This window comes from Astatotilapia calliptera, chromosome 13 (genome assembly GCF_900246225.1).
Source record: "Astatotilapia calliptera chromosome 13, fAstCal1.2, whole genome shotgun sequence".
NCBI classification, from domain to species: domain Eukaryota; kingdom Metazoa; phylum Chordata; class Actinopteri; order Cichliformes; family Cichlidae; genus Astatotilapia; species Astatotilapia calliptera.
In genome coordinates, this window is record NC_039314.1 from 31,793,017 (window position 1) to 31,806,165 (window position 13,149).

At 40.9% G+C, this 13,149-nt stretch overlaps 1 protein-coding gene across 1 annotated transcript; it reads left to right on the top strand.

The window, feature by feature from the left end:
* Positions 1-1,237: 1,237 nt before the first annotated feature.
* Positions 1,238-6,539, top strand: calhm3 (calcium homeostasis modulator 3). Its single transcript, XM_026190791.1, has 4 exons — positions 1,238-1,762; positions 2,122-2,249; positions 2,337-2,464; positions 5,972-6,539. The coding sequence occupies exons 1-4, from the start codon at positions 1,476-1,478 to the stop codon at positions 6,413-6,415; spliced, it is 987 nt and encodes a 328-aa protein (XP_026046576.1). The 5' UTR covers positions 1,238-1,475; the 3' UTR covers positions 6,416-6,539.
* The last annotated feature ends 6,610 nt before the right edge of the window (positions 6,540-13,149 follow it).

The following is a 13,149-nucleotide window of genomic DNA, read 5'->3' on the forward strand; positions in this document are numbered from 1 at the left end:
ACCACTATGGAGACCAACAGGTCTTTGCCATAGAGTACCAGAATTGACAGGTCCACCACTGGCACTCTGTGTTGATTCACCCTATCTATCTATCTATCTATCTATCTATCTATCTATCTATCTCCCTCTCTCTCTCTCTCTCTCTCTCTCTCTCTCTCAACCAGACATTCTGATGAACTCACATGTTGGTCATCCTCAGACTTACCAGTTGACTATTTAAGCTGGAGGAAATTTCAGCTATCTATATATTCTTCCACAACCCTCAGACTGACAGGCAAAATAATTCAGTTTCTGGCTGCATTTATCAGTGTCACCAACACTATTTACAGTCTGTCTGACCACTTAGACATTTGTCTCATCCTTGGGCTATTCTGAACTTTCCGATTTAACTCAATTCTGTTTTATTTATATAGCACCAACATTCACAACAGTTGCCTCAAGGTGCTTTATACTGACTAATTCAGATTTAGCCTCTCCTCCACCAAGTACAATTCAAGCTGCCTGCTTGAATACTGAAAAATCAAAAAATAAATAAACAAACAAACATACAAACAAACAAACAAAAAAACTAGCCACAATTTGCCTCCTTCTTGACTTGTATATTACAACATATAAAAGCACATTTGGAATCAAATCCACATTCTAGCTACTGCTGTAGGACAGGTATCACCTTTTTTTAATTCCTTAAGTTCTATTTAGGACCATGTCTCTTATACTTATTAACATATACATCCAACTGTTAATTTAAACTGCTGACGGCCGAAAAAGGTCAAAAGTCATGTATATTCACAGGTACAGTTATTTTCCATTAGACATGTTAATTTTACAGCCTCTTTTGTAATTGTAACGATATTTCATCTATTTACAAAAGTAACAGGAAAATTCTGTAGAATGACAGACTGTTTTTACAGTGTACATTAGACCACAATATTATGGATCATGTAATGTGCACTGCCATGCTTTGAAATCCAGTTTTAGACCTGGAATAAAAGAAGCTGTGGCTTCTTTTATTTCTCTGTTCACCGTTGACAATTGTGAGTGCTGCTTTAAGAGTATAGCAGGGTGTGTCCACACAGCTTTGTTACCCGCTCAGGCAACCCAGTATCACGTGGTCTCAGCCTCTCCCTGGTTCACTGCCAGGCTCCCTTTCACTACAGCTTCACTAAAGCTTGAGTGGTTAATACTCAGACTGCTCAAACTATAGATTTATGCCTTTTCTTTAAAAGCACTGACATATTGTGAGGTAAGTGAACTGCTAAGTGTTTTGTTTTTTACAGAATATAAAATATTTTGTAGGGCTTTAAATTATCACTGGAAATTTCTTCTTGTTTCCTGGCAGACTAAGCACGGTTTAGTTCATTCCTGCCTGAGGTGTTCAATTTCTATTCCTGCCTGTAGCCTTTTAAAAAAGCAGCAGTTGGCTGATATTGCTGTTTTTACATCAACCTTGAACAAACCTACAATTTATTTAAGTTATGGAGCGCCTGAAGTTAGTCTTGCAGTACTTCCAGTCCAACTCCGAGTCCATCTCCAATGGAATTTGTATCATCCTCGCCCTGGTTAGTGTCAAGCTTTACACCAGCTTTGACTTTAACTGCCCGTGCCTCCCTCAGTACAACAAACTTTACTCTCTGGGAGTGATGATAGTCCCGCCTATTATACTGTTCTTCCTGGGAATCCTTGTCAACCGGCATACAGGTGTCATGATGGACGAGTGGATGAGACCCATTGGGAACAGATCCAAAAATCCTGCTGTTGTCAAGTAAGTCAAGAATTTGCTATCTAACAGAAGCACACAGACAGGCTGCTGTTGCTATTATATGTAACTGCACAGTAAATGAAATGAAATGAAAGTACTGATTAGTACTAATTAAGCTCAGTGAAATCTGTAGTGTGCTGCATCACCTCTTCTTTTGATAGGTCTAGAGTGCAGGCAGAGCAGTTTATCAACTAGACTTTTTTTTTTTTACTATGGGATTTATTCCATAGTTCCATAATTTATTATTTATTTATTTCAGCATTAATGTGACCTTGTAGATGCAAGTCCCAAATCCAGATCCTTTTGTATTACACACCAAAGAAATGGACACTGTTCACATCTTTTCCTATTTTGTTTTGCAGGTACTTGTTCTCAGCCATGATCCAGAGGGCCCTGCTGGCACCAATGGTGTGGATCCTGGTCACTTTGCTAGATGGAAAGATCTTTATCTGTGCTTTCAGTGTGAGTGTAGACCCTGCACTCTTCTCAGGTAAACACATGCTAAACTATCCTTCTGTTAAATACCATCTTTTTAGTCTCACAACAGTTTTGGATGATATAAAGTTTTTTTCGACAGGTATGCCTAATAACACAGGTCTGGATGTTCTGAAGATCATGGCCAAAGTACCCTGTAAGGAGGACGTTATCTTCAGGAATAGTTCTTTCCGTAAAGCGGTTTCTCGTTATGTTCGCTGCCATTCACAGGTAAGTTCTCAGCCACATAAACAGTCCCTTCTCCCTGGGGCACACGGGAATTATTATTTTTCAATGAACATTTGCTATTATTTAAAACCGACCTCCTATTAGTCTGTGAAGGATTTTACAGAAAGATGGATTGATCTGACCGAGTGTCAACCAATAAAGCAATTAGAATCTCGACTTTTTACATAGGAAATGTATTATTTACTTCAAAAAATTACAAACCCAGGGTGTCTATTATCGCTGAAAAAGGAGGCCTTTAACAATAAAATACTGTAAAAGCTTGATTTATTGGATCAATGGCAAGAATATTAGATCTGTAACAAATAACAGACATCTGCAACACTCACATCACATTAGCTCTGACACGAGCCCTGTCAGCAGTGAAGTGTTACCCAACAGCAAGAAGGGCTTAGATATGAACCTGAATAACTCAGCCAGAGCCCTTCTATGTTGAGCACCTGTGTGGGTTCCTCCCGGGTCACCAAAGACATGTTTGTTGAGTTAACTGGCAATTCTAAATTGGCCATAGGTGTGAAAGACTGCTTATTTCATTCTGCTGGCTGTGTGAGGGAACGGTAACCTGTCAGGGTGTGCAGGAACAGTTAACAAAAATGTATACAGGAAATTGTCAATTCAATTTATTTATACAGCGCCAAATCACAACTACAGGTGCCTCAAGGTGCTTTATATTGTAAGGTAGACCCTACAACAATACATACAGAGAAAAACTCAACAATCATATGACCCCCTATGAGCAGTTTGTCATATTTGGTGACAGTGGGAAGGAAAAACTTCCTTTTAACAGGAAGAGACCTCCAGCAGAACCAGGCTCAGGGAGGGGCAGGGCCATCTGCTGCGACCGGTTGGGGTGAGAGAAGGGAGACAGGAAATAGCTTAGACAATGTTAAAAGCTTGTGAAAACATAGTGAATGCAATGAACTCATTATTTAGACATCCCATGTGCACCTAAAGTTTTAATGTTTGTTTTGTAATATCTACCGTATTTCCCGGACTACAAAGCGCACCTGAATATTAGCCGCACAAGCTAAAATCAGGGGAAAATCCTGTTTTGTGCATACATTAGCCGCACCTGACCAAAAACCGCAGGTGTTTCAATTTTGACTTATCATATGTAAGAGAATATGCACAAAGGGAATTGTCAGGAAAGAGATGGCTGTTTGGAGACACACCCCTTTTATTAATATTTTGGAAAACAAGTTACGGGTACATATTTGCATAACTTTTTAGGTATATGTACAAGTAGCGATAATTACAAGTAGGAAACATGTACTGTGCTTCATAAACGAGTAACAAATGTAGTACATAACAATAACCTACAGCACACCAGAAAAATAGATTCGGACTACCTTTTAGGCTCAGGTGCAGTGACACGGCTTTAACAAGAAGAAAAGTCAGTCATTCACCACCATCTTTTTCTTCTTCCTGCGCACTAAAACCAAAGTCCTCTTCTCCAGTGTCGGATACAAACAGGCTCAGGGTGGCTTCGTCATCCACTCTCCGCTTCTTTCCTTCGTTGTCACTTTCAAAACCAAAGAAATCCTCGTTGTCAGAGTCGAACACCCTCAGAAGGGCCGTGGCGGTGTCCTCCTCTCCATCATGCAGCAGTCCAGCCCTTCAAATCCGTTGGTGATCGTGGATGTTTTCACACTTTTCCACGCTGTCAGATTCCACCGGTGGAGTTGGGCATAACTTGCTTTTCGCAAGTTTATTGCCGCTCGTCATCCACGCCTCCCGCTGAACGCGTAGCGCTACTTTGAAGTTTGTTTTTCGCGCTACTTGTACAGCACTATGTTGCCTGGCAGATGGACACGTGACCAACATACCACTCTTGAACCCCTTGTGTGTCTGATCACATGCCCTTCCGCCAGGCAACGTAGTGCCGTACAACAGCGGAACAAACAAAACAAATCGTCTTACGATATCACAAAAATCAGGGACAATCCATAGAAAAGCCGCACCTGACTAAAAGCCGCAGGGTTCAAAGCTGGTGCAAAAAGTAGCGGCTTATAGCCCGACAATTACGGTACTCTGAACTTAAATCTAACAACAAAAACAGATAATAAAAACTTACACTTATAATGAAATGAATGACTAAACTAAAGCTACAATAACCGGCAATCCCGAAACAATCTGCTAAATTAATGAAAAACAAAAATTCAAAAATTCTAATGAAAACAATAGAACTTTGTTTTTAATACTTTTTCAACAGCAGCATTAAGAATGAGAGCTGGAAAAGCTGCAGAGCTTATTCTGTGCAAACAAATAACAGTCCTTTCAGGAAACTTATTCTTTGACTTACCAACCATAGCTTAGTAACAGTCTTTAAAAGACACATTTTGTCCTCTGAATTTTGATACTAAAAAACACGTTCACAACATTTTTGCTCAAAGCAAAGACTCATCAACCAATAAGCGACAAATTAGGGGAACCCAACCGAGGGATTAATAAAGTTTTATCTAATGTGATCTAAATGAACCCTTTAAGACCTACCATAGAACCAAGTGATATTTTTACATGGTGTGGTGCCATTTTTGGGAGCATTTCAAGTTGCTATACATCAATACAACAATTATAGCCCAGATTTTAATAATATGTATTCATTAAGTGCATAGTAATTACATAAATTGCAAAAAAGTGCAATAAACTACAAAAAAATTGAAAATCGTTTTTGCTTTTTTAACATATATTTCTAGTTAGAGAAATTTAAGAGGCTTATCCCTCAAAACTGTAAATACAAAAAAGTTGCACAAAATAGTTTCCTACCACAGGAAATTTATTTTGAGTGTCTTCATAGTTTTATTTTTGAAATACACCAATTTTTATACACTGTAGGAAAAATTTAAATAAATATTATACTGCAAATTTGCAAAAAAGCAGCATATGCATCAAAATAAACAATTTCCAGCAGTGCAATAAGAGTCCTAAGCATCCCAGAAACGACACAGAAAATCATAAAGTCAAACATAACTTTTAAAAAGACCAGTATAGGCCCTGAGGCCCTGATGGTAAAAAAGACTACATTTCCGCGAAAATGACGTCACTTCCAGTTTCGGGTAGGTAATGGCGGACATGCAAAAGTTCGCGCTGACGTCTATTCCAACGTAGGAAGTGTTATGAACAGCTGATCGGATCGGCAAAGCGTGTTTCTGGAATATTATGTTTTTGTTCCTGCAAGCGCTTTTTATGCAGTTTTTTTCAAAGCTATACCTGGAAGGAAACTGTGACCTAGGACAAGCTGGTGGCATTAGATGTAAGTACAACTCCTCCGGTTTCATATGCAAAAAAAAATTATTGCGCTAGCTTACGTGGTTGCAGAGCTATCGGGATTTAAAAATAGTTACGTAAAACAGAGCGTGCCCGCTCCGACCGGCTCTAAAGGGTTAAACATTAAAGCACCTGCACTGGCTCTCTGTGGCCTTGTCACAGTCACTGCTCTGCTTACTGACAGTTTTCTTCGCTTTGCATGATTTGCTTTCTTATCCTGTCTAGGCGATTGGTTGGTCCATCCTCTTGTTCCTGATTGTACTGGGAGCACTGGGACGCCTCATCAAGCCCTGTTTTGACGACCATGCCACCTTCCTGCAGACACGCTACTGGAGCAACTATCTTGACGTGGAGCAGAAGCTCTTCGACGAGACCTGCGTCCTACATGCCCGAGACTTCGCCCGAAAGTGTGTGGTGCAGTTCTTTGAGGACGTCAGGGAGGACTCTCTACGTCTTCCACACCCGGTCTTCATCAGCAAATTCAGAGAGGAGTGCGATGATGAAGAAGAACAGCTTCATGGGATAACAAAACAGGAGCAAGTGGACCAGCTGCTAAACAAGTGGTATTACGGTAAACCTGAACTGGATGTGTCTAGGATTGCATACAGGCCCAGACCATGTGTTACCTGGGAGAACCATGAAGGGAAGACATTATACTCTGATGTGTAGTCCACATGTCCACTTAATTTGAGAGCCTTCTGCAACATCACGAACACCATCTTCAATTCAGCAGAGGATTCTGACAAAGGTTTCAAAACCGGAAGACTGGACCATGACATTTCAGTCAGTGATGGGTGTGTGTGTGTGTGTATATATATATATATATATATATATATATATATATATATGCAGAGATTTACCGACTACTTCTGCTAAAAGATGGCCACTTCTTTCAGAATCTGTCTTTGTCATTTCATCCACTGACTTCTGCTCAGTGACCTTAATCCTAGATGCTGTGACAGGACCTGGAGACTTATCAACTAAAGTTCTGGCAATCAGACACTTGACAATTTTCAACAGATGCTCATATTAAACGTTTCAAATAATGACAAAGAAGTGTGTAAACATGTGTGAGGGAATTGGATAAGGCCTGAAAGAGCAGATAGTGTTAAATTATATCAGCTGTAAATGCTCTCTTGAGTTGTTTCTGCATGAAGGTCATTTCACTGGCAGGTTACCAATGACACTCTGAGCATTGGAAATGGTCTAGCAGCAGTTAGTCAGTTAGGGACTTGACTTATATTGGCAAAGTTTATAGTTAGGGCTGGAAATTGTCTAATATGAATTCTGTTCATACTAGGGAGCATTCAAAAATTAGTTTGTTTCCCCATCAGCTTCGTTATAAGCAATGACATTGTTTCCAAGGTTCTTGGTCTAATTTTCCTGTTATTATCTGGTCTACTGACTATTTGGTAAGATTCGTCTAACATGTTGGCTAACAAAGCAGCATTCAGTTCCATTCAATCCCCACAACTGATTCATTTACACACCAACCTGTATAAAATGGTTGTTTCAGAGGAAGACTAAAAACAGGCAGTATGCAAAAGAGAAAGAACACATGAAGAATGCACCACTATAATGGAGTTCAGTACTAAAGCTAAAAACAGCTAAATTAAAATATGTCTCTTTCAAGAGTCAACAAAGTGGAAGAATTATGGTGTGGTGTATTATTTTTACCTTTGACCACTGACTATTTAGTGTTTGTTAGTAATAACTAACAAAACCACAAAAATGTTTGTTTCCAAGTCAAGTCCAGGATCAAATGGACAAATCTGTTATAATAACTTGATGTTTTTGATTTGGTAAAGAGTGATAAAATGGTTTGTCTTCATATGAAACATGTTGCAAGAGTCATTTGAATTTGTTGGGTGTTGGCTGACAAGCTTTGCATAGGAAACATGGAGCTCACCCACAGATTGATTAAAAGATGCAAATAGACACTTGGCAGCAAACAAGCACTAAAAAAGACCTCTTTTTCAAGTTTCCCCATCTAGTTGCATTAATACATTCTTTTAACCCTTTAAGACCTACCATAGAACCAAGTCCGCCAGAGCTTATATTATATTTTTACATGTTGTAGAGCCATTTTTGGGAGCATTTCAAGTTGCTATACATCAATACAACCATTACAGCCTAAATTGTAATAATATGTATGCATTAAGTGCATAGTAATTACATAAATTGCAAAAAAGTGCAATAAACTGCAAAAAAATTGAAAATCGTTTTTGCTTTTTTAACATATATTTCTAGTTAGAGAAATTTAAGAGGCTTATCCCTCAGAACTGTAAATGCAAAAAACGTTGCACAAAATAGTTTCCCACCACAGGAAATTTATTTTAAGTGTCTTCATAGTTTTATTTTTGAAATACACCAATTTTTATACACTGTAGGAAAAATTTAAATAAATATTATACTGCAAATTTGCAAAAAAGCAGCATATGCATCAAAATAAACTATTTCCAGCAGTGCAATAAGAGTCCTAAGCATCCCAGAAACGACACAGAAAGCCATGAAGTCAAACATAACTTTTAAAAAGACTAGTATAGGCCTTGAGGCCCTGATGGTAAAAAACATTTCCGCGAAAATGACATCACTTCCGGTTTCGGGCAGGTCATGGCGGACATGTGATAGTTCACGCTGATGTCTATTCCAATGTAGGAAGTGCTATGAACAGCTGATCGGATCGGCAAAGCGTGTTTCTGGAATATTATGTTTTTGTTGCTGCAAGCGCTTTTTATGCAGTTTTTGCAAAGCTATACGTGGAAGGAAACCGGGACCTAGGACAGGCTGATGGCATAAGATGTAAGTACAACTCCTCTGGTTTCATTTGCAAAAAAAAAATGTATGCACTAGCTCACGTGGTTGCAGTGCTACCGGGATTCAAAAGTAGTTGCGCAAAACGGAGCGTGCCCGCTCTGACCGGTTTTAAAGGGTTAATGTGTATGGGTATGTATATGAGTTTTGTATTGCAAAATGAAAGGCAGTTACCACTAACGTTGCACAAGCTCCCATTAATGGCATTACTGGTTGAAGCTCTCAATTTGGGGCAACCGTGGCTCAGGGGGTTGGGAATCGCATCTGTAATCGGAAGGTCGCCGGTTCGATCCCTGGGCTCTCTGTCCTGGTCGTTGTGTCCCTGGGCAAGACACTTTACCCTACTTGCCTACTGGTGTTGGCCAGAGGGACCGATGGTGCGATATGGCAGCCTCGCTTCTGTCAGTCTGCCTCAGGGCAGCTGTGGCTACAACTGTAGCCTGCCTCCACCAGTGTATGAATGTGAGAGTGAATGAATAGTGGTATTGTAAAGCGCTTTGGGTGCCTTGAAAAGCGCTATATAAATCCAATCCATTATTATTATTATTATTATTAATTTACCGGTCTGTGATGGACCGAGTTGAAAAACAGGAGGAGCCCAGGAATTATTAGAAAAATATAGTTTCCATTTATTTAACCCCCAAAAATTATATTTACAAGACTAATAAATGTTGAGCTCATAAAAGGGTTAGGGGTTGGGTGAAAACAGGCCAACAGCAATCGGAGGCCTGACGGGCACTGTCCATCAATGGGGGCCGAGGGTTCTTGCCGGGAGGTGGAGTCCCTGCCCCGGTGTTCAAAAAATTGCCTTTGTCTAGGGTGAAATGCAAGTTTGTGGGCCGTCGCGACGTTTCGGCTGGAGTAAGCCTTCTTCAGACTGGCCCAAAGCGATTCTAATTTGAGTTCTGCAGGTAAGTATATTTTCTTTTTCCTTTTTTAGGTTTTTTTCAAGTTGAATTTGGTTCCCACCTGGTTAGGAGAAGGTAAGATGGGGGCTCGATTGCCGAAGGCAATCGGGCACCAATGCACAGGCCATTCCTGCTCCCGGCTCAAGGAACCATGTCCCCAACTTGGTGCCCTGAAAAAGGGATTATGTTAGCATCCTGGACATGAGGCTTACACTGTGATCAGCCCCAGATGGGGGGGGGGGGGGGAGGGGGAAAAGAGCGAGGGAGAGCGAGGGGTAAGAGAGTGAGAGAGGGAGAGAGAGAGAGAGAGGGAGAGGGAGGGAGGGTGGAGTTTGGAGTTGAGGGTCATCCCAATATAGGGTTAGGGGGTTAGGTTTAGGATTGAACTCAGGGTTAGGGGTTAGGGAATGAAGACTGACTCCTCCCCCCTCTTTCGAAGGCAGGAGGACGTGCACGGTCCATCCCCCAGGTGACCCGTTGCTGCTGGAAGTTGGACCGCCCAGGACGCCCCTGGCGCCTCCTGCGACGGACCACCGTCCACCCATCCTCATCATCAAAAAAAGCCATCGAGCCCGATGGGCTTTTTAATGTCTTATTGTTGTTTTTGTGTGTTGATTTTTATTATTGTGGTATCGCCTTTGTTATATAGTAATAATGTCGCCTTTGGTATCTAAGTAATCAAAAAGTAAGAATGGTAATGAAGGAAATAAGATAAAATGAAATAAAATTTTTTTAGTTCTTTTGTTACGTATTAGTTTTGTATTTATGAATTAAAAAATAAAGTGAATCAAATTAAATTAAATAAAAGCAAATTGCAATATGTGCCGCCGCGACGTTTCGGCCCTGAAAAGGGCCTTCTTCAGGCTATGGCACAAAAAACAAGCAAAACAAACTTCTGTGTGTTTGTCTAGTCTCTGTGATGTTGCTCCTTCTGTGTCTCAAGGCGAAATGCCCTTTCTGTGTGTAGCAGCTCCTTTTATACCCTCTGCTCCAGTTAGATTTTTCATTCGTCTTTTTTATCCCAATTGCCGTTTTATTTAAATAGCCCTTTCCCATTAGTTTTTAAAAATGCTTACTCCATGAATTAGGGTTAGGGTGTGGGAAAGAGCAGGCCCGGCTATGCCGGAACCTGAGTGCACGGGCCATCACTGGGACTGGTGTTGGTGCCCCCTGTTCAAAAAATTACCCTAAGCGGGTGTAGTGCACTGTGGTGGGCCAATCGCGACGTTTCGGCTTAACTTAGCCTTCTTCAGGCTGGCCCACCCGCTCTTGTGTTTAGTTTTGCCACTCTGGGCCTTTTATACTTTAGGGTTAGCGTTAGGGGAGATCAAGTTGGGAGTCCGGTCCCCGAAGGGGGCCGGGCTCCAATGCACTGTCCATACCTGTTCCCATCCCGGGCGTCAAGGTCCCCCATAGCATGCCCCAAGAGGCTGTGATCGTCCAACGGACTGGTATGATGTCCTTGTCCCGTTTCCAAAAACAACCCGTAGGTAGGTTATTATTATAATTTTGTGTTTTGTGTTTTGTGTTTTAATAATGTACTTGTGTGTCATTGGGCCGTCGCGACGTTTCGGCCGGTTATAGGCCTTCCTCAGGCTGGCCCAACGTGTGTGTCTATGTGTGTTGTCTGTGTGCCTCTCTTGGCTTTTATAGTGTGCTGTCTCCTCCCACTCTTGGGTTTTCTGTTTCATTATTTTTCTGTTTAATATTCTTATTGTTTTGTCCTGTCTTTTCTTTGGCTTTCTTTGTTTTTATTGTTTTATTGGCACCCCCTTCTTAAATTTCCTTTCCAATATTTGTCTTATGTTATTTATGGCACCCCCTTCTTATTCGTCCTTTCCTTTGGTTTTTACGTGACTTTATGATTTTATTCCTTTCTTTGTAACCATCCTGTCCCACCTTCCTTTGTCCTTGTTATGTCCTCCTCTGTGACCTTTTGTGTGATACCCAATTGTTTTGTGTCCTCCAAATCCTCCTTTGATTTTTCTGTCCCAATTACGTGTTTCTCGTTTTGGCTTTTAGTGTTATGTCCAATTGTTTTGTATCCTCCAAATCCTCCTTTTATTTTTTTGTCCTAATTATATGTATGTCTTTATTGACTTTTGTGTTTTGTCCACTTGTTTTGTGTCCTCCACGTCCTCCTTTTATTGTTTTGTCCTAATTACGTGTTTGTCTTATTGACCTTTGTATTATGTCCAATTGGTTTGTGTCCTCCAATTCCTCCTTTAATTGTTTTGTCCTAATTATGTGTTTGTCTTTATTGATTTTTGTATAATGTCCAATTGTTTGTATTCAGATTGTATGTGGTTAGGGTCAGGATGTGTTGTGTCCAATTGTTTTTAGGGTTAGGGTTAGGTGTTGAGTAAGGAACAGGCCACCAGCAAGCTGGTAGCCTGAAGTGCACGGGCCATCGATGGGGCTGGGTAGTGGTGTCCCTGCCCTGGTTCAAAAAATTACCCATTTCTAGGGTTTAGTGCACTTCATTGGGCCTTCGCGACGTTTCGGCGTAGTTTCGCCTTCCTCAGGCTGGCCCAATGTGTCTCTGACTGCTTGTTCTCTGTTCTGCCTCTCTTGGCTTTTATACTGTCACTTGACTCCTCCTTCTTTTAGGTTTTCTATTTGTGTTTTTCTGCTTTCTCTATTTCTGCCTCTCTTGGCTTTCATACGTGACTTTTTTCTCTGTTTCTGCCTCTCTTGGCTTTTATACTTTTATTACGTGACTTTATCTTGTCTTACGTTTTTCTCTGTTTCTGCCTCCCTTGGCTTTTATACTTTTATTTCTCTTACGTGACTTTATCTTGTCTTACGTTTTTCTCTGTTTCTGCCTCTCTTGGCTTTCATTTTTCTCTGTTTCTGCCTCTCTTGGCTTTTATACTTTTATTACGTGACTTTCCTTAACTTTTTCTGTTTCTTTGCTTTTCTTTCTCCTTTCTGACTTTCTTGTCTTTCTTAGGGACCCCCCTGGTTAGGGTTAGGATTTGTTAGTGGGCAGGGGCACCCCCAACCCCACGAGGCACTGGCTGGTTAGGTGTTGAGTAAGGAACAGGCCACCAGCAAGCTGGTAGCCTGAAGTGCACGGGCCATCGATGGGGCTGGGTAGTGGTGTCCCTGCCCTGGTTCAAAAAATTACCCATTTCTAGGGTTTAGTGCACTTCATTGGGCCTTCGCGACGTTTCGGCGTAGTTTCGCCTTCCTCAGGCTGGCCCAATGTGTCTCTGACTGCTTGTTCTCTGTTCTGCCTCTCTTGGCTTTTATACTGTCACTTGACTCCTCCTTCTTTTAGGTTTTCTATTTGTGTTTTTCTGCTTTCTCTATTTCTGCCTCTCTTGGCTTTCATACGTGACTTTTTTCTCTGTTTCTGCCTCTCTTGGCTTTTATACTTTTATTACGTGACTTTATCTTGTCTTACGTTTTTCTCTGTTTCTGCCTCCCTTGGCTTTTATACTTTTATTTCTCTTACGTGACTTTATCTTGTCTTACGTTTTTCTCTGTTTCTGCCTCTCTTGGCTTTCATTTTTCTCTGTTTCTGCCTCTCTTGGCTTTTATACTTTTATTACGTGACTTTCCTTAACTTTTTCTGTTTCTTTGCTTTTCTTTCTCCTTTCTGACTTTCTTGTCTTTCTTAGGGACCCCCCTGGTTAGGGTTAGGATTTGTTAGTGGGCAGGGGCACCCCCAAAAGA

Bases quoted from the DNA above. Each gene is read 5' to 3' on its own strand.
- calhm3 (XM_026190791.1), top strand. From the start codon at position 1,476: ATGGAGCGCCTGAAGTTAGTCTTGCAGTACTTCCAGTCCAACTCCGAG. The intron at 1,763-2,121 runs GTAAGTCAAGAA...TTTGTTTTGCAG, and splicing joins AAAAATCCTGCTGTTGTCAA to GTACTTGTTCTCAGCCATGA. The intron at 2,465-5,971 runs GTAAGTTCTCAG...TATCCTGTCTAG, and splicing joins ATGTTCGCTGCCATTCACAG to GCGATTGGTTGGTCCATCCT.